At 34.9% G+C, this 22,587-nt stretch overlaps 1 protein-coding gene across 3 annotated transcripts in view; it reads right to left on the bottom strand.

Moving 5' to 3' along the window:
• LOC119637981 overlaps nt 1-8,188 on the bottom strand; it is a 30,912-nt gene extending 22,724 nt beyond the window's left edge. For 2 of the 3 annotated variants that reach the window (XM_038034479.1, XM_038034480.1), the window contains exon 1: nt 5,777-8,187. In XM_038034479.1, the coding sequence (XP_037890407.1) occupies nt 5,777-7,679 (1,903 nt within the window). In that variant the 5' untranslated portion in view covers nt 7,680-8,187. Of the gene's footprint in view, nt 1-5,776 lie in introns of all 3 variants that reach the window. The other variant, XM_038034478.1, reaches the window with a different exon arrangement.
• Nucleotides 8,189-22,587: the final 14,399 nt, after the last annotated feature.

Raw genomic sequence — 22,587 nt, 5'->3', positions numbered from 1 at the left:
TATTTACAAAGCTCTGACGCATACATCCACACATCCATATATATATCTGCACTCGCGAGAAGCCGGTGACCAGCATATAACATATACGCATATGTGCATATAAAAGTAAAAGCAAAAATAACAACAACAATAAAATGTCTTACAAATATAAAATTTTAACCGCCATCAAGATTAAATCATTTTTTACGACGTGGCATTGAGACAAGTTCAAGTTTAAATGGCTCATAATCAGATGGGAGCCGACAGAATGTGCACATCGCCACCACCACCGTCACCACTATTATCATTATCACAACCACAACCAACACTGGAAATGTGTTTATGTTGATTGTTTTTTGTGGTCGCGTCTGTGTATTTCCTTTTTATACAACGACAAGGAATACCCTTATGTTGGCTATTTTTGACACATAATTCTTTTTGCAAACAAAGTCTCCCAGTTAACATCATAGCCATCACTAAATCCCTGGTCTCTTCACAATCACATCACCAACTAACTACTTGAAAAAAAATACATTTTTTTCTCTCTTTTTTCATTTAATTTTTTTCTTTTTGTTATTTTTACTTGGCGTTGTTTGTCTATTTTAAAGACATTTTGTCAAGTTGTACTCTAAGGCAATAAATGAAATCGATCAGTTGGATTTGTTCCACGGTCCAAACATGCATCATTGTCTGCAGGCAGAGCCATAGGGCAAAAGCATTATATATATATATATATTTGTATATATAACGAGGATGAAACATGTCCACTATTTATATTTACTTTAGCTGACAAGAGTAATTTGTTATAAAAATTGCCTGAATGGTAATTTTTTACATTTTACAATATTTTACATTCTTCGTATGCTATGTATGGTGGCAGTTGAAATTATTTACATATATACCTTTATGCACGTGCGCGTGTGTTTTCGCATGTGCATGTATGTGTGTTTTTAGACATTACTTACTTATTTTAGTTTAAGCAGAGTTAACATATGAACGAGCTTTAATACCTTAGTTGACCTAAAACGTTTAATAGAAATTTTTTCTTTTACGGTTAGTCGAATTTTCTTTCAAACTCATTCGTTCGGTTTTTAATCGTTTTTTTGTTCTTTAATCAAGAACCTAATTTTTTCCAAGAAGAATTATGCAGACATTAGACAAATATTGGCTGTAAATAATTTACCGCTTTCTCTATAAGACGCATAAGATTTATCCTTAATGGTTGGTAGGTAACTGATACGTTAACCTTGCTCGCAAAGAAAGCCAAAGAAAGTCATTGATTGTTAAATTGAGTAATTCACCTCATATCGATACGCTATCACGTATACGGCCTTCCCTCTTACTGAGAACACAAGAGAACAAAGATCTTAACGACTACTTACAAAATTTGATGCATTCAAGACACACACTTACAATCACGCATACATATGTCCGTTTAATGTATATGTGTACTCGAAACTTCTCATTCACACTGCATTTCAACGTGGCCACTATTATATGTGTGCGTGCGCTTGCACGATTAATTATGTGCGCACATTGTTTAAAAATATATTATAAATTTCTCTCAGATATAAACACAGTCACACAAACACACGTCATACACACACATATAGATGCATAAACAGAAATTTTAATGAGATTTTTACTTTTTCTCTACATTGACTGAATGAAAAAGAAAACATTTTTTTTTATTTTATTTTTAATTTGTTTTTACGTTATGTTAAAAACAATATAAGGCTAACGCACTACAACGTCTTTCTCTTTAGCTAAGTACGAGTGCAACGCAAAGAAAATAAGTAATTATTGTAATTTTACGGTCACTAATTATTTTCAATGCTTTGCGTTAATTCAGTTTCAGGTTATTTAAAAGAAAGCATCATTTCAATCATGTTTCGTTTTAGTCTTCGTCCTCATTTTGGTTTCGCTTTAAGTTTTTCCCTCTTTTTTTGCAATTTTCTAGTTTACATGAAATGCGTGTAAGCCCAACAGAATATGCAACTGAGAAAACATAAAATGTAGACATATTTGATCGGCGCAAGTAGCAAAATCTATTTAATCATGTTCGCCTGTCCGTCCCTATATTTACTGCATAACTGATCGCATAGAGAAATAAGAGCAATAATCTTGGAAGAAATATGACCGCTCTTTTGCTCCATACACTTTTTTTAGCGGTGTGCAGTTGTTTTGATAACCTATTTAAAGCGAAACAAGTCGAGCTCCTCATCGCAATAGCCTTCAAGAATAGACTACAACTCTTAATTTTTGACGACATTTTTTATCAACATGCGACGTTTTCAAAGTTGCAAAGTTGGAAAATTACTTAAGAATGCGAAACCTATCCAAGTAAATACCTGTAGAAGCAATTTGAACTTTCATCTTAGGTAAGGTATTAATGGTGTGAACTGCATTGAATTGTCTTGATGAAATAAAACTATCTTTTTCATCAATTGTGGTTAGGTTTTCTTAGCTTGATTACCCAAACTCTACAATAACTTCGATTAAATCTTAGCACCGATTGTTTTTGCTTTCTGAAGGTAATAAAAAAAAATTATTACCGATTACTTTATGAACAGATGGAACTATCTTTGTTTTCGTTTGGCTTGATTCTCCTCTTGTAGTTTATGGATTTCGATCTTAGTTCCTTCGTCTCAGATGTGAAGAAATAGGCCCATAGTTACGAATCGAACCAGAAAGAAAGCCATTTTCCTATAAAACATCAGCGACTATTCGATTTAAAGATCCTCGCGATGTAGTTTCTGTTCCATGTTATCACAACTAACGTATCACTCATCTTACTCCCAGCCTGCTGAATGTCAGATTTTCAGTCCAATATTCAATATATTTGATGGACTTAATATGTCAGCTAACTCACACACTTTCAATTAACAGTCGTCGAATACCATTTAAGCGTTTCCTTTACCATTTATTTTGTTGTAAATAAATTTGAAATGAAATTTTATGACACGTAACGTTGACCAATTTATACTATATTTGCAAATTCACTGAGTATTGATGGCTATCAAAGAAATATCAAGCAAAGAGTATAAGTACGACATATTATTGTAAATGTTCAATAATTTAAAAGGATCTCTTGCAAAACCATAAAATCGTATTATGGTGATTAGTATGACGGTGAATGGTCGGAAATTCAAAATGATTGAGTATATTACGCATTCGTTAGCTATTACTTTGTTGGCAGAAATGCAAATTCAAAACACAACTTGTCTCTCAAGGCTAACAGCAAAATAATCCATTCCTTGGTACTATGAGAGATACACAAATCTGAACTGGCTGAAACAAATCCTAACCTATACAAATAATGTTTAATGGATAGACAGTCGACTGGAATAGAAAATTCCAGTTGAATACAGAGGAAGGGCTTTTAGTCAAAGATATTCAATTTCGCCGGCGTTATTAAGCGATGATCGGATTTCTCTTATGATTTCTTACTGTTCATATTTTCATAGCGTAGCAAATCGTTCTTTCATGTTTGTAATATAATATTCAAACTCAAGAAGCGTACCTGTTATAAAAAAAGATATATACATATATATATGGATGTGGGGTTGGAATAACAAGATCCCATAAGAGATAAGTATTAACGCTATTTACGAATCCTTTCAAATTAATACAGAGTCGCATTATATATTATGTAATGTTATAACAGGTTAAGCTACGCTGAAATTACATTCGGGATTTATGACAATGCTAAACAAATAATTGAATGAAAACTATTTTCCATTTTGTTTAAAAAATCACAATAAAAAAAAAAAAAAAAATATATATATATATATATATATATATATATATATATTGTTTTTTCATTAAAATACTTTGAGAACAAGATTAAGAACTCCTCATGCTTAGTCTATCCCTTTCAGTAGCTATGCTTGTGTTAAGAACAGCAAAAAATGTTAAAAAATGATTTCATGCATGCTGAACATGTTGTAATCTCTCTCATAAGCAACAATAATACCAGCAAAGACTTACGAAGGTAACAAACTACGTATAAATAATCATAAGTTAAATAATTTCTTTTAATATAAAGAAAGAAAAATAACAAATGAATTCACAGTTTCATTGAGACTCTTGATACCCTTTCCTCTATACCTTTGTGTATACATTTTATACATTCAAGAGCATTGCTTACAGCACTTCACTTGCATTGAAATAAGTTTAAATTTATGTAGAGCAAGAGCGGGGGCTGCTTTTTAATGAAATACACTTCCTTGTCGAATATCTTCTTCGTAGACAGTTGGTTCGCACCACAACCGCGACTTGAAAACAATATAAATTTTTTTTTAACATAAATTTCAGTTAACTTTTATGCTTTTTTAACGTCCTAGCTTTGGTAAATCATTTCAATTACTTCTTGTTACTCATACATAAGCATATCTTAACACACATATAAGTGCTGTGTTTACATTTTTACTTTTACACTTATTATATAATTCTTACGCATATAACATGTAGTGTAAGTGTGTACATAACATTATTATACATCGAGTACATTTTCCATATCATTAACGTTATAAATACTTGAATTATTATAGGAAAAACGTGCAATACTTTCACATATTATATAAAATGATGAAAATCGTGCGTTGCAATTAATTATGAGGCCAGATAATGAATGGTCTGGCAATACTTGCAATATTTGATTCATAGTTGCTATGGATTCATAGGTGCAGTAATCAATTAGTGAAAGCATGAAATTATTACCTTTGAAAAGCCTTTACAAGCATTTAATAATGACATGCTTATATAATTGTATGATATATTTAACGAATGAAAAAAAAATTCATTTCTCTTTTCCTCGCAACCCCTTCAAAACACTTATTCAACATTTATTAATTATTATTATACCGAAGAGGAAAACGGTTTAGGTTAAAAAACTCATTAGATGGATACTCTCAATAGACACTTTTTATGTTTTGCTTTCAATGTCAACTAACGAAGCAATTAAGCACTGTTTTGGACTCAAATAACAAAAACAAAAAAAAAAAACAAAAAAGATAAGAAAAGCGACGGGGTACTAACATAAGGCGACCATAAAATTTTGTAGTGTTTCTTTTTTTTCTTTTGTTTCTTTTCTATTTATTGCTTTATATTTCACATTTCATATTTTGTTTTTTTCGATGCTTTTTCTTATTATTAAATTTTTATTATTTATTTCAAACGAAATTCCATGCAAATTTGCATGCAAATACGTGTTAAATTATGAAAAGTTAATATTATTTGTAATGACATGGAATTCAAAATCTGCTATATACTAATCGGGCTTATGTGTAATCCATGAAACTGTGCTGTTGCTTAAGTTTTCTCTTTAGACAATGAAAGTGAAAAAAAATTAAAAATGATCTGCATAAGTCTTTGCAAATGTACAACAATGGTGGCAGCGTTACTTGGCCAAGCACACATAGGCACACATACACACACGCAATATTTATAACCAAACACAATATACAGCACTTTTACTCATGTGCACTCAAACGTGCACAAACATGCTAAATCATTGTTTTGTTTTGGGCTTTAGAAACGAACGAGAAAATACGTTAAGACATAAAGGTGATAAATTTTGAAATTGTTGTGTCAAAGCAAACTCCAAGTGAATCTAACAAAATATAGCCTTATAAGCCTGAAATGCAATTGAATTGATGAAATTATTGTTTTAATAAAAGTTTGTTGTTTACGCCTTTTTATTTTTTAACTAACCAACGCTTACTCATTATCTTTTACTTATTTTATTGATTTATTAAATTTCCTGTTCCCTAAATTTAATTAATCTTTTGCTTACCTCCTGAATTTAGCCCGTTTGATACATGTTTAAAATTTGCCGCATTCCCTGCTGTTGTTGATGTTGAATTTTGGAATGCCGCTCCTCCACCGCCCATTACTCCGTATTTAATAGGTTTAAAGTGAAAGAACGATGGAGAATAACCAGAACCGCCACGACTGATTGAACTAAATTGTTCATCTCGATCCTCTACGTAGAGACCTTCTTTGCCCATAGCAGCCAGTTGACGTCCCTTTGGCATAAACATTACCAGAAATACAGTGGCAGAAGTGGCCACTAAACCAAATGCTATGCAAGCGTCTTTGTGACGTTCGGCGACAGCTAAACCACACAACATCCAACCCAACCAGATAGGTATAGCACCACCTATAGCTAAACCTATGTAAGGAGCTTCACGGTAATTATCACGTATTCCTCTTGACTTGATGGCTAACACAGCCACGAATATTATCAGAAATATAATGTAAATAAGCGAAAATAAAAGCTCGGAATATTGCGTTTTACATAAAGGTATTAAAACTGTTCCGGTGGATGATACCCGGGCGTAGACGTCGACATTGTTTGCCGCATTGTGAAATACAGAGGTAAAGTGTGGACTTGAGCTGCGCTCAGAATGTGAAGCCATCGTAGATGCTAACATGCTGCTGCTAACTGCGGGCACACTCTGCGTGTAAATTTCCGGAGGTTGTGTTATTAACCACTGCGTGCCTATAACTACTTGTATAAGCACTGCAAACAATAGCAACAGGCCCAAATATGGGGCTGGCAAATAAACGCCGCCATTCAGGCTAATCAGGAAAACACATTTTACCAACAAAGCCGCAAAAACCAAAGCGTATGCTACACCGACGCCAAAGCGTACGGTACCGCAGCTCAATAACGACGGTTGAGCGGTTATTAGAGCACCCAAGCCAGCACAAGCAAATAAGCCGAGCAGCAACATTTGACCTAAAAAAACATGCCGACGTGATGGTGAAGTTCGCCAGGCCTTGAACAGCACGAATATCTCAAATGCCACCATCATGAACATGGTAAGTGCTGCCAAAACCAGCACTGGCACAACCCAAGGTTCTTTACGTAGGCCCGCAAAGTTTGGGTGTGTCGACACTATCGTAGGCTGTGTGGTCGAGCTATTAACACTAGCTGAGTTTTTCGTAGCTACTATTATCACCGATCTCGGATTATCCGGTGATTGAACGGTGGGCTGTATAAAATTTTGCAAACCACGAGCTTTTGAGCCAATCACCCGCGAAGCAGCCGACGAACTGGATAGTGATAAAGCTGGTGAACTCGTTGGCACTATAAAAAATTCGGTGGACATTTCCACTAAACGATCAGCTTTCGATATGTTGCTTACCAGCACAGCTACCATATCAACAACGTTAGCGTCTTCTCGCCGGTTCAACTGCTTTGCTTCTCGCTTACTTGGCATAGTCGTTATTGTATCGTAGGTATCATCTATAGTAGACATGGGCAAAGTAAAAGTTTCAGAATCTTGACTAATGTTATTTACTGCCTCAATGCGTCGCCTTGCTTTCTCGTGTTTTTCTTGACTCACTAAATAATTGCTTTTATGTAATAAACTATATACATTTCTTTCCGCGTTAGTCGCAGCTCTTGAACTCACGCCCGATTTATTAGTACCCACGTTAAGGCTACCATGAAAATTCACATTCGTTTTACGTAACGGTAACAGACGTTCACCGAATTTCGGTTGATGGGCTCTCTGGCCCATATTGGCTATTTCCGTTTCATAGGCAAATGCAATATGTTGTACTTGCAATACGCAGATCACCATTAGCATCCCGTGAAATAAGTACCGCGTACGCCTCGTCTTTTTTATGACGACACACATTCTTGACGACGCACTGATAGCCATCGACCGTCTTTCTTGACGGACCATGCCTAACTAACTGATCCACATCGGGCAATGCATTTATGCAGCAAAACACACAGGCAGCACAATAGGCGCAGACACAATCTTTTCAGTACATGGTTTGATCGCTGATGCTTGTTGGTGATGCGCGCATGCTTACCCTATGTAACTCGATTGTTTGCTTTTATGTTTGATTTTTAATCCACTGATTTTAAAAACCAAAAAATAAACATCCTTCCACTATGTGTCCAACCGCGGCAACTAGAGAGAAAGACAAACGCTTACACGCTTGTATTTCAATAGACAGTCTGCGGATTTTTTTTTCTATGTTCAAGTAACTTTGATTGATTTGTTTGCTTGTTACCAAATAAAATATGCTTGCCAATTATTAACAGCGTTATGACAAGAAAACACATCCACTCACGTTGCTTAAACTTCGACGACTTCGACGACTAACTCAAGTATTCTTGGCCATCACAGTAACACATTTGGATGTTTGGTACGTACTGAGTTTGATGTTAGCTGTATGGTTAACTAACCAGTTTATTTGAAACTTGGCGCTTGATTTGCAACATGTTGGTTGCCGAAGAAATGCTTTTAATGTTTATATACGAGCTGAAATAAGTACATAAAACCTTATATATTTCTATATATATATATTTATATATTTACATATATAAGGAAAACATCTATGCATTAAATGTACTGAGGATTTTCACTATCGTTAGATGAAGGATTTTCTGCAGTAGATCGTAGAAGAAAAAATTATTCACACTATAATATATGTGCTTGTATTCATATATATCGGTATATACCTACCTATTTTTCTAACCGCATTAACTAAGTGTGTCAATAAACTTTTTGTTATGTCACAATACGGCAATCAGACTCACGCAATATTAAGACGTAAAAAAATATACATAAATATATAATAATAAAGGAAATTACGTTAACAAACGTGCTTTTAAGAACTATTTTAACTGGCTTTGAAACTTTTATATATTAATTTTTTGTCTTATCTCTTTTAACACCGACGACACTTCAAATGCGCTGGTGACGTTAATATGTCTTGTTTGATTGATTTTATAAATATTTGGTGTATGTAAGTAAATGTGTTTGGATTGTATATAGAAATGTCTGCGGTTGGTCTACATGTGCGTAACTTAATACCAGTGGCAATGTAAACGGATGGACATGCATACATATATATACGGACATACAACTTCTTTGAGATTTGCAATGTCTATTATATTATAAGAAATCGTAAATATCACGATTTACGTTATTTTAGCAAAGATATCTCATACTATTAAACGCACTAATTTTCCTGATAACAATAAAGAAGAACAAAAATTGTTCTTTGTTTTTTTTTTTTTGTTTTCGTGTTACCTGAAAACGGCTTAAGGGACAGTCATCATTCTTACAACAATTAACCACCAATAATACTTTCTTTTGTTTTGTAAAACTTTTAAAATTATACAAGCGAGAGCAATAAATGCGTCTGTGAAACGCAACGTTTGCGTTTATATTCATAATTTTTGCAGTTTTATGTGAGCAACATTGGACACCAAAGGCTTGCAGTGCATGCTATGAATTTTAATTAGAATCGTTATTCCATCTACTAGGGCTACCAACTATATTTCACGATTTTTCACGAATTTTAGCGATATTGGGTCATTAAGTCGTTTCTTATGTTCCTTTCTTATATGTACAGGGCAGGACCATTTCGCAAACGCAGCCTATTAACTTATCTTTCTTTTCAGGTAATGACTTCATGAAATATTTTTTCCAATTTCTATCTTTATTTATACATGGGGCAAGTTACATCATTACATAAGAGAAGAGAGTACTCCTTCAAGGACGATTGCCAATTAAGAATTTTACCAAGATTTCTTGACAGTAACTCTACTAGGCTCGGTTTAATTTTGATTCTGATAAGCAAACAAAACTGAAATCATTTTGAAAAGATGAGGGCGCAAAAGAGAAAACAATGAAGAAGAGAAATAATAATGTGAGTTTATCCATTACATCTTGTTCATTATGACGTACTTGTGAGGTAAATTGAAAGAATTGAATGAAATGGTTTTATAAGAAAGCATCCTTTCTAGCCGGCAAGAAACTAAGTTATTGCAATCGAAATTCCACTAGCGATATTAATAGGTGCTTGCAAAAATGTTGGCAAATTTTTCATTTGAAAAAGGGATTTATTGAGAAAAATTGGTACAATGTATATTAATCAAAATATTTTGTACATTTTACCATATTTCTGGCAACATTGCGATATTGTGTCGAAAGAAGTTTTATTAATTTGGCAGCGATCCAACCACCGACCCATTTTCGCACTAAGCTGTTCGAAAGTTCTTTGAAAGTTTGAGCTGCGTTTTCGTCCAATAAGTCCTTGCAATTCATTGCCGTCGAGATTATTTGTCCTCCAGGCCGTTTTTTGCCATTGACATCAAATTCACCACTTTTAAACCAAAATTGACCATTCCGATATGATGGAGCAGCATCACCATAAACTTGTGACCTTGTTTGGTGGGCTTCGACGGCAGGTTTCTTCAAATTATATAACGAAAGTAACGAACGTCCAAAATGCAATTTTGAACGCTTCACGCGTGCGGGCATAAGCTGAATAACTGAATAATATTAATTGGGAAACTTTTATTTCAAAATCATCAAATTTAGTTGTTAGGTACACTGGCATTTCCCATTTCTTTATCGTTTTTACCTGTAGAAATCGCAGGCAAAAATTTTTGCAACATTAATTTAGAATTCTATGGAATAAACTTTTCGATATAAGTGATAAATAATGAATTTAAAATTTTTTTGTTAACTATTGACAAACTTATATTGTTGTGTTCAAAGGAATTTCTAATTTCGAATATTAGGAGTAATGTTCTCCTTATTAAGTTAATGATACAACTAACAGGATTTGTCAGAAGTTTCAGATTATTCAGTTTGTTGATTTATAGATTAATGTCCATTGCAATTGTTAAGAATAGGCGTCGACCAATTTTCTTTCTTAGAAACTTGACAATTCGATTTTTTTTGAAGAGATCAAATTTGCATTGATTTTCGCAAAGCGTGCACTTTTAAAATAAAAATTCCACACAATATCACATTCATGGTACTGACATCCGAATTACAAGCCTAATGAAGAAAACCTTTTAATTAAACCGGAACTTATATTAAATTTATATATACAGACCTATGCGTTTCAATCTTATAATAGTTTGTTGTTAATTATTTTTGAAGTGTGTATACAAAACTATCAACTTGTGGGTAGGTAGCTGCAGAAAGTTTTTTCTTCAAATAATTCCCATAATAAGCTTGAGCCGAAAAAAATTGTGGTGTGCATTTTTATTCTCTCTTTTTTTACATAGTTACAACGCTAAACCGTCTCGATGGGATGTCTGTAGATAAATACAATGTTCAGCGACATATACGGGTCAAATGTCAATAATGTGAACTGTGTAATGTTCTCTCTCTCCCTATTGCGCTGAGACTGGCCAAAATTCCTAAGCAAGCATAAAAGAAAAGATAAATAATTTTTTGCGAATTTGTTTATTTATTTATTTTTACTGTTTCCATAAATAATTAAATTTATAATACGAATAATTCATAATTCAAGGGTCAATAAAGGAGGACATACACAAAATCGCGTATATATTTATATATGTATGCATGTGTATTCAAAGAATGTATGTAACGTTTGTATGTATGCAATTTATATATAATATAATAGCAAAATACACGAACAGGAAAATTTGAATAGTTTATAAAGTTTAAAACCAGTTTGTAGCTCTTTTTAATCTATTTTTTCTTTTACTCTATTTGGATAAAGGGAAAGGTTGGCAGTAAACACCCACAATATCTTAATTTAGTTTCAACATAAGTAATAAAAAAGCACAAAAGCAAACTTGCAGAGGAAGAGATAGAAGGAGAGGAAACGATCATATTTGGTTTAGCCGGAATTTTCATTAGTCTTCCTTTTATATGTTACTACACACAATTTTATTCGACCAACCTTTTAAAGAAACAACCGTTTGTTCTAAATAACATGCCTCACAGGCAATAGTAAAAAAGTTCTGCTTTGTTTGTTTTCAATCTAATTTGGAAATATACTTAAACAATCATTTCATTTATATTTCAGCTAAAGAGGCTCACCAGCAATTTTGCAATTTACAAACCCTTTTAATGACCGAAAAATTCTGCAGCGATCGGTCTTACCATTAAAAAGTTACATATTGAAATATAGACCTTAAGCTTTTAAAACGTGATCGTGAGTCGATCTCAGAGATTAAATTTGAACATGAAATAAGAAATATATGTACAATAATAACAGGAGTATCCAAATAATTTTGGAACAACCCGACTCGAGATTTCGAGAATATGATTTTTTTAATCATTTCTTGGACATTTTTTGAAACTTAGTAGAAGTTGTTTACTAGAGCAGATTTGCATATAAAAATCAATCTTCAAGTATAGTTTTCCAATCTAATTTTCTAATTACAACCTAAAGTTTTTCGAGGGGAACAGAATATTTTTTGAAAGCATTCTTTAAATCTTTTCTGCACACTCTGTGTGTCTCTTCCTTTGTGACTATTGCCGAATTTTCCTTTTACAAGTAACAAATAACCAGTGATTGCTTTTAATATTTAATATTTTAAAACCGATTACGCGCTTAAGTTCCTTACATAAGGTTCCGTTCTATGGCAGAGCCTTTGTTCACATCAGCAACGGTAGACCAAAATTAATTTACTCTTCGGCGGCTGCTTTGATAATCTCACCTCATTGAGTTGAACGTTCATTTACCAAACGATTAAAAGAATAGCAAAAAATATCAGCAGTTAACTGTATTACGGGAATGCCAAAAATTTAATTGAGTCTTTTACTATTTCGCTATGTATTTACTTGCAGAATCGAATCATTTTTGCATTTTCGATTTAACAATAGATCAATCAACATCAGCACGATGTTACTTATTATATGTGGTTATGAAAGGAAATTCATACCAATAGCTTGAATTTATAGTAAAGATCAACAACATTAATATGAATAACGATACGTTAAAGCCAAAAATAATTTACGATATATGGACCGCGGATGTTTTCTATGTTTATTTTGTACTCATTTATTTATATGTGTCATTTTGTTTCTTCCTAATGACTCAGAAGAGAAATCTTTTCCGCATGTAGATATTCATTACAAGTAATCTTTACCAATATACAGATAACGAAAGAAATAGAAAAAAGAAGCAAACATTTAGGAGTAGTTGCTGCTCTTCTGCAGCACTTTCCCAAATATTATGTACCTACTGCGAATTTTTTTTTGTTTTGCTTGCGTCCGTTTTGTTGGTATATACTTGTATGTATATTTACTCAATTTTTTATTAAGATTCCCAGCAAGCTCGTGAGTTTATCTTTCGATCAGAATCGATCAGCAGTCAGAAAATGTTTGCAATTCATGATTATATTTATCTACTACGCATAAGTCTATTGAAAAGTTTACTGTTTGCAATCGAAGTATTATGTTCTTTCTGGACATTTAATAGTGGTACGTGTATGCATACATGTATCTATGTATATATGCATGAGCACAGAAATGGTAAGAACTATTTTACAACTTAATTCATTACGTTACATCAATGCAATTGTATGGCGTCAGGAATTGGGTTTCAACTACGTTATATATGTGTTAAACGTATTCATGTTCTATTTATTACGCATGAACGTGTCTATAGGTGCTTGTTCTTATATTTTGCGATAGCTGGAAAGCATATCCAAAGACCAATTTGCAGAATTTCGATCTGTCAAAATGATGGTTGCGATTGCCGCAAACCGCTCTAATTTTTCCGATGACTACCGTCTATCGGCCTGCAATTTCTTTGAGGTATGAATGTCGCCAAGTATTATTCCAAATCGTCTCTTTTGCGTCCTTCGTTACAAAATAATATTAGCATTGTGGACAACCATCGTGATTAAACCTGTGCTCTAAATTAATCGCATTCATTGGGAAAGTCAATTTCGACCGTGTTTATAAGATAGCTAGCTGAATATATTACAAAATCTGATCGCTCCCTGCTTATTTGCTATTCTTCTAACGCTCTTTTTTTGTTTTTTGGTTTTTTTCTTTGCCATGTATTCTGCGTGGCGTTTAAAGCTAAGTCGATTGTCTGGCATGACTCCGAGCTATTTGAAAGCAGGAGATGACTGCAAGGTGTGTTGCCCGACTCGTATGCAACACATTTCCACACGCTTTCGGCTTATACTCCGCTAGCTCTATCCCCATTTCTTCTACCCATGCCTTTACTTTAGTGCTTTCGAATTCTGATTTGACCCTGCATCGCTGCACTTTCCTCCAATATTTCAAGCCGTTCTTCCTGCGTGAATGTATTTGTTCGTTCCACCAGGAACATAGACAACCCTCTTTTCCTTTTGGTGGATCTTCTCGCCGTTGCTGCGCCGCACCCCTCAGTTCACGGCTTGCACCAATTGGCTTGCTGTTTCTTCTCCGGCTTCCTTCGAGCCTAATACTAAATTGAAGGTACCTTCATCGAAGGATGAATCATTCCATTTCGCTCCAGTGTCTTTGGATTATCTAGTACCCTTGCCTTCATTGCCTTTAATATCTAAGAAAATCGCCTAATAATCGCTGTTCGTACAATCCTTACTCAACGACTACCTAGAACTTACAGCCAAGATATCACTTAAAAAGATGGGCATGCTCTCGCTTTCCTGAACGTATCTTTACGTCCGTTGTTGAGAAGGGTCACCTGCAGTGTTGCTAACGCTTCGACCAAACTATGGCCTCTAGCCTTATAGGTTCGACCGCCCCATTCTAGAGCCCACGCCTTGAAGTCGCCAGCAATTACAACCATGGGTCTACCGCAGGTGTCCACTATGAGCTCGTCTAGCATGTGCTAAAGCTCTTGCAGCGTCCAGCTCGGCGGCGCGTAGTAGCTGTAGAAGTGGATTACTTCTATTTTAGCCCGAACTCTTGCCCTCACCAAACCCCTGTACTGCCAGTCTTCGTCTAGGAACGCCGTAGATTCGGCAGCCTAAATCGCTCCAAACCGCATCGGTTACTCATGAGCCCCGTTCTCCATTTCAATATGGTTCCCTTACCAAACACATCATCTTCTTGATGACCGTTTGCCGGAGCAGATAATAAGCTGCTTCTCTGTGAATGAGATTAATCTGCATTATCTATCAGCTGTTGCACCACATGCTGCGACATAAGTGCATCACACATGTCCTGTTTCGCGGCGACCTCATCGATGTGTTTGTATGCAACTATCTGCCGTTGTTTCAAACGTGTGGCTTCTGTTTCGTTTCCCACAAAATAGCTCAATGCCTATCTTAGCTTTTTCATTTACCTGCCGGCCAGGCTGCGTTCTTGTTATTTTTTGTACCACCCCCCAATCTGCTTCAATTCCGGTTCGGAGCATAACCGTTTACGAAATTACCTGCTATAGCAACAACATCTTCTCGGTCACTTTGCTTTCGTTTTTTCGCCCTCACTTTCATCTTTTTTGCATCATTTGGTGGGCGCTCACCGTCAATTGGATCCTCTTTACATCGTTTCTCGGTCTACCTCTCTGTTTCCTCGGGCTTAGCTTCCCTGGTTTTAGTCACGTCCCTGGCTTCCCTCAACTGTGTTGGCCGCGTCTCGTTTTCTTTCACCAACAATAAGATTTGCAACACGCTATCTCTTATGAGAGTAGCGTGCAGTGCCAGGCTCAGCTGTCTACGCCATGTAACGACCTAAAGCGTTCTTCTCAGACTTGTCGGATTTTATCGCGGCGGGGGCGATGAACAGCATTAGTCCTAAAGCTATTTCGACAGCGTGCCACCCCTGCCTAATCAGGTAGCGAAATACTGTGCCCACTAGCCTTTTAACTTCAATTCGTATACCTTGTCTGGTATGCTATAATCAAGACTTTACCGATTTTAGTTTTGGTGCCTACCTACCACTCACTTACTGGGTGTGAAAGCATCTGCTCGAATGACAGTGCCTACTCGTCCTTTTGCCGAAGATTCATAGGGCTGCGCGGCCATTTAGCGCTTCTCCTCCTCTACCGCTCTCGCTCGGAGATCGTTTATTGGTCATTCGCAGCTAGCCTACAAATAGTCCCGAAATGATTACCATCCGCAATCCGTGAACCCGACAATAGCCAGAGTCTTGTGGCGTGGCTGTGTGTATGTGTGGTTCTTTTTTTTCTATGCAAACTGGAGCTGGAAATCATCAAAAAGTGCTCCACCTTTTTCCACCCGCATGCACTGGAACCTCTACTTTATGAATGTACACGGGTTCTTCATCGTTCTTTCGCAACGCGATTACCATATTCTCGTTGGTAGAAGCTGTTTTTCCTTTCTTACGGCTTGTAAAGCCTGACTATTCGCCTGACGGCGTGGGTAGGTGCACCCTATCTCATCTACCAGTCAGTCGATTGGCCTGCCACATGTCAGTACGTGGGCTAGTTCCTCTGAGACTGTACGAAATGCGCACAGCTGCCATATATCGTTTTAGTGCTGAGTGCGTCCGCTCATACTGGACTTGCATACATGATGACCGAGGCTACCAGCTATTATCTTCCTTCTGACAACATTAGGCTGTCGCAAGCTCGGTATAATTCCCAATAGTGCCGTCTATATACTTGCAGCTTTCCACGCAACTTATTCTACGAGATGTTTAAAGTTGAGTCAATGACCTGTTATGACTCTCACACATTTGAGCACGAAAAATGAGTGTATGATATATTCCTTGACTCGTATTTTAGACATCTCCACCGCTTTCCGCCTACTTATTAACAATGGCGCCTACGTACTGAAACTAGTCCCTACACACGCATTACTTCGACCACTCTCCACCGTTGGATATTACTTCGCCAAGGCAGGTTACAATTACTGCGCTTCATATAGTCGGACCTCGATGGAATACACTATTCGCTTCCACTCTTTCTTCTCTTCCATCTTTCTAAGCGCCGTAGATATGAAACAGACGTCGTCTTTTTTCCAAAACTGTTTCAGTTTCTTTCATATTGCGAACATTCGTATACACAGATCACGCCCAATTTTCGACCTTACATGGAACACATTTAGAAGAAATAGTTATATATGTCAGCGTCATGTCAAAAAGTAGTCCACGTAGGAAAAAAGTGATTATATTTAAATATCTTTTCATATATATAACTGAAACCAAAAACCTTTGGAACATTACATGTCTCAAACCTCTTTTTTTGAAGAACGAAAAAAGGGTCAAAAAGACGTACCCAATACTTGTGCTAATGTTGTTCTTATTCACCACCCATTGTAAATGATTACGGGCTTAGAGCAATTCAATACTATTTTTAAATCATGCTTAAATAAGTTAATCCTTAACTGTCTATTTTAATAATCTGCATTAACGCAACTGGGAGAGCGGACACGGTTAAATTGAGTCGGAATTTGTGAATTTTTGATAAATAAAACAATAATCTCCTGTTAATAGGTTCAAGAAATTTACATTGGTCTCTTATTATATTACGTCGCCTAAAAATTATTAAGTTGTCAGAAGGTTCAAGTTTTACTAATGTTAGTTTTCTTGTTAGGCTCAATCGTCTAGAAGTAGTTGGACTTTGCGAATGCGCGAGGACGAGTTCTTTAACAATGCCTAGATTAGTATGTGTACACATACGTATACGTGTACATACGAATAGAATTATATTTTCTTTGCGATGCTCGCAGGAGATCATATAAAGCCATGCAGGCTAAGATCAGACATTGTCGTGGTAAATTTAACACTAAACGTAAATCATGACTTAACTAACGAGCCGCCGCAATCTCAATGGCGAACAATAAAACAACTATCAAAATTACTTTTTTATACATGTTTATGAGAATGCGTGCGTACGTGCGTACTTTTGTATACGCGCCTGGTCGCGTATGTGCGCGGCTATGTTTGCAAAGGTTTCAATGAAATAAGTAAAAAAGGTTTAAAATTGAAACAAAACGAAAAATAACAAAAGGACGTTTTTCACAAAGTTAGAAAAGAACACAAATGATGGCAAAATACTGCGTTTGCTTTACCATGTAAAATTTAAAGGAAACTATAAAGCAATAGAATACGCAGAATGGGGAGAGAACAATAAAAGCATTGCTTGATTTAAAATGATTGAATGCGATATTTATGCACGTATGCGTCCGGCGGGCATGGCTGTAAACTTAAGTTTAATGGTTTAAACGGCATCACCAGCATCGATTCCGCACAATACAACGGGTTTACCATGTGATTTACATTTTTTGCAATACACACCCATATATGCATGCATGTATATATATATACACATATATATACATATTTAATGTACGATGTAATGTACGATGTAAGTAATGGATGTACTGTAATTTAAATACAAAAACAGAAATTTAAGGGTATTGTAGCGTTTTGCGTAAATTAAAGAAAAATTTATTTTTATCATCGATGGTGTGAATGTGGGTGTTGGAGCGGCTTTACTTAATTTGATGTCTACAAAAAACCTAACATTATTATGGCTTCATTAGCGCAACACCGGTTTATTTTGTGGTATTGTGCTCCGATCTGAGAATGACTTATGCATTCGCCACGGTGTCTGCAACGAAAGAACAGGACATTTTAGATGTACACAACACCTTCATCACCACCGCCACCACCGTCACCATCACCATCACCGTCACAATCACCTGCATTTAACTACACCTCCGTTCGTTATACACGATCATATAACGACAAGAAGCAACGAACATTTCATCAGACGCGTTTTAGTCTCATGCCTTTCCACGCTAAACAACAAAACCTTTACGAAAACTCACGTTCAACACATTAAATAAATTGTTAGTTACGTGCTATAGTCACTCACAGACATTCTGCGCGATTGCGATTGCATGTCGCAAAACTGTTCTTCTCTGCTCAATTCAATGTTACGTTATGGTAAAGATGGATGAATGATATATAAACAAATATACATATGATGTATATATGTACATATGTAATGCATTTCTCTTCACCTTTTTGTTTTGTCTAAAATATATTTATTAATTCTACCAAAAATGAAAAGAAAAATGTTTTTGGTTTTTGCCTAAGCGATCAGCGAAATCAACACGATCGATTGAGTGCCAAAGTGCTAATAGGCGTTTACCGCTTTATGCATGCAACATGCTATATGAATATGAAGCGGTCGCCGCAATTGTATGTACACATATTTACGCTTCGTCTCGTCTGGTGTGATGTGTTTAAAACCGTACTACTTGCAGTTGGAAGGATCAACTTCTCTCAGAGGGCAAGATCAATGAACTCAGTCTTTCATTAATAAAACACAAAAAAATATATAAATAAATAAAATATATAAATATATAAATAAAAAAAATCACAGTCGGCTTAGGCCGCATCTTTGTCCCCTAACATTTGCTTTCTCTTTGTGGTTTTTTGATGGAATAAGTGTTTTTAGGCCAAAAATTGTTGTATCATAGTAATCTGAGGCTTAACGAAAAACTCCTTATCCATGCTATTACGATATTAACTTAAATTTTACAAAATCTATTGAACAGTAACATATATTTTTGATCAAGTAAATGTGTGTGTATCTTTTCCTAAGTAGTAATAGAAAGTAGTAGAATGGAGAAACTATTGGTTGATATTCATATCATTCTATCATAAAACTCACTTTAAAGTATGCTGAACAGTTGTTAGGTTCTTCTTTTTCTTCTTCTTCTTCTTCTCTAATCAAATAGCTGTAATCAAATATATTGATAACTTCTTCAACTAGAGAATTCAATTAATTCACAGGATTAATCAGAGCGGTCAAAACAATTTATGTCCCTTCATCCAATACGACACAAGCACTCGAACACTATTGCTTTTTGACAAAAGCTCCACTTAACAATTCCACCGCTTAGGGTACGCATTTTGATATTCTATGCTTACGTGAAATTAAAATAACTTTTGATATCGGTGGTTGAAGAATATCTATAGCCCCAAACTGATGTCCTGTATTTAGTGATATTGAAAGCACCTAGGAGCCTTTCTTCTCAAACACAATCAAATAGTTATCGAAAACCGTTATCAACAGCAACTAATGCTTGAGTCGAACATTTAAGGAAAACAGCCGGAATATGCCATTGATTTAATATTTTTCCTTGACAATGCTTCACCAAGTATCGGGAAAGTGACCGAGAGAACATTGAAATCACTAAACTACAATTTGTTATACTGCTCGATATACATGACAGACATTCCTCCTTGTCTTTGAAACATAGATCTTTTTCTAAAAAGCCGTAAAAGTAGAGTCAATATTGTCATTCTTTTTAACAAAAAACATACACATATATATTATATATATATATTATATATTTATTTATATATTATTTATATTTATTAAACAAATTGTTCACGTAACTCTTGTAAGAGCTGTTTTCGGATCCATCCACTCTTGCTAACATCCCACTGGGTAATTGTATGATATGGTTCCGGTTTTTATTTCACTTTCAGTAACGGACAACGCAACCCATCGGCATAACGTGCACAGTTAACAATACATATACACGACGAGCACTCTATATACCAATAAAAATATTCCTATATATTGTAATAAATAATTCTTCTCATATTGTGAGATACTATATTGTAATCCACAACCCTGAGAATAGGTTATTGATGTGTTAAAACTTTTGTTAAATATACGCAAAACTATGCATCAAATAATCGAATTGGAAAAGTTAGCGGGAGTAAACAACAAAAAGATCCTACGTTAAAAGTTTTAAAAACCTATTAAAAAACGGAAGGTAAAACCTGCGTTGACAGGTTATGTATACCGTGCATGTTAATGAAGAATTATTCTACCATAAAAAGACCTTCAATGCAAACGTCGATGCTTTACAACTCTTTTACGAACTTGCTATAGTCCAATTCTGGAATTTGCTATTACCTTCAGTCAAAATAGATTCATTCAATAAGCTATCTCCTATATATTGATTATCAAATGGAATGAACGATACATAAGTACTTTTCAAATGTTAATTATTACATATCTCACAACCTCTAAAATTTAGAAACACAATATACTTAATAAATAGTAGCAGAGTGCAGCCCATAGCTTTTGTTGTTTATTTACTAGCGCAACGGAATAAATTACAACATTTTAATATATATATATACGGTATATATATATATATATTATTTATATATGTATATGCATGGATATATATATAACGCAATTGTGCATTTTCAAGATAATTGTTATTGTATTATAAATATTAGCTATATAAATTTTTGAAGAAAAACATGTTAAAGAGTCAAACCATTATACAAGAAGCGCCGGCTTCTTTATTAGTGACTATAAACAAATTGCAATCGGCCGAAGCCGCCCTTCAAATATCCTACACTTTGTCTAATACAGCCAGTTATTTGTTTTCGTGATAATACACCAAAAGTTATGCATTATTTTCATGTAAAGACAAACCTTTCATGAATGGCCTCAGCTTAGAGCTTACCCAAGACGTCAACCGACGTGATTCTAATTTGCGTATTAAATATTTTATTATATATCCCTTTGTTTTTGTAAAAACACAAATTAGACTTTGCTGCATTTTAATAATTAAGCCATTTTGCTAAGGGAATTACTATTCATTAGAACCCTTATATAAAATAAAGCAAAAAAAATTTCCCATGTTGTTCAAATTTACTGCAGTTTATTTTTATGCTGAATTGCCATTATGGATCAATTTTGGCAACGAAATATTGAAAAATAGAGATAACACATCATGTAGGAGGGGTACAAAAACTGCCTCATCCGATTCAAATTTTTAGTTTTTCAATTTTTTTTATGCTGAAGTACGAGATTTGTGCCGAGAAATTGTGATAATTGAAATATTTTTTATATAACGACTTTTCAAGACAAATATCTCAAAATCAAAAGCATATAAACATGGACAGACATCAGACAAATGCTGTAGGGTATGAAAACCAATAAGCAATCGGACATATTACACGATGCATCATTGCCTCTAAATAAATCTAAATTTGAGCAACAAATCATTTGCACACCATACGTCCTTGATCCAATAATTTAATTTCCAAATGTTTATGTATCTGTGCAAATATTCTTACTTCTAATTATATAAAACATCTTGTTGTTGTCCATTTGGAACGACTCTTAAGCTAACAAAATTTCTTTTAATGACCTCTAGTTTTGTGTAATGCCACCCAATAGTCACACAAATGGAGAGCGAAATTTCTGAGAAATTTTATTAACGTAGTCCTAACCTAATGTAATCGAAAGGTTCGTTACCCTCACAAAAATATACATGAAACTACCTTAGGAAATTTTAAATTAAGTCCAATAAGAAGTCGTTTAGACTATGTGTGCAGCCAGCTTGCAAAAAGGCTTCCCGTTTTTGTAACTGTTTAGGTTTGGGATAAGAAAGCAAAGACCTAGCAAGTAATCGTATTAGCAGGCAACAATGACTTAGGCGACAATCACCAAGAGAATCTAATCATGTGTGCAAATTTAGCGGCTATTGTCGCCAACTGCGCTCTCTCAATTAAGTCAAATCTGACGACAATAACATTGCTGTAGCTGAGAGCAAATTTGCATTACTTTTGAGTATAAGACAAAAGATATTGCAACAAATCTCTCTGTTAGAATTGCGTCAGTAGAAAAACGGCTGTAAAAGAAGAAAAACAGCTGTTAGAAAATGAATTATTAAATCAAAAATTTAAAAAAATTAATTGGTGTGTGAAATTCATGAAAAGTGAAGAGAAAGAAAAAAAAGTTGGCAAAAGTAAGTACAATTTTTTTTGGTAAATATCTAGCCAAATTAAAGTATGTTAACAATATATACGTTTCCAGCACAATGTATCGCAACGTCGTTTTACGCTCGTTCATAGAAGAAGAGAACAATGATAACCTCCACGCCAA

The sequence above is a fragment of the Glossina fuscipes genome, unplaced genomic scaffold (assembly GCF_014805625.2).
Source record: "Glossina fuscipes isolate IAEA_lab_2018 unplaced genomic scaffold, Yale_Gfus_2 61, whole genome shotgun sequence".
NCBI classification, from domain to species: domain Eukaryota; kingdom Metazoa; phylum Arthropoda; class Insecta; order Diptera; family Glossinidae; genus Glossina; species Glossina fuscipes.
This window is presented reverse-complemented; position numbering and strand designations above follow the sequence as displayed.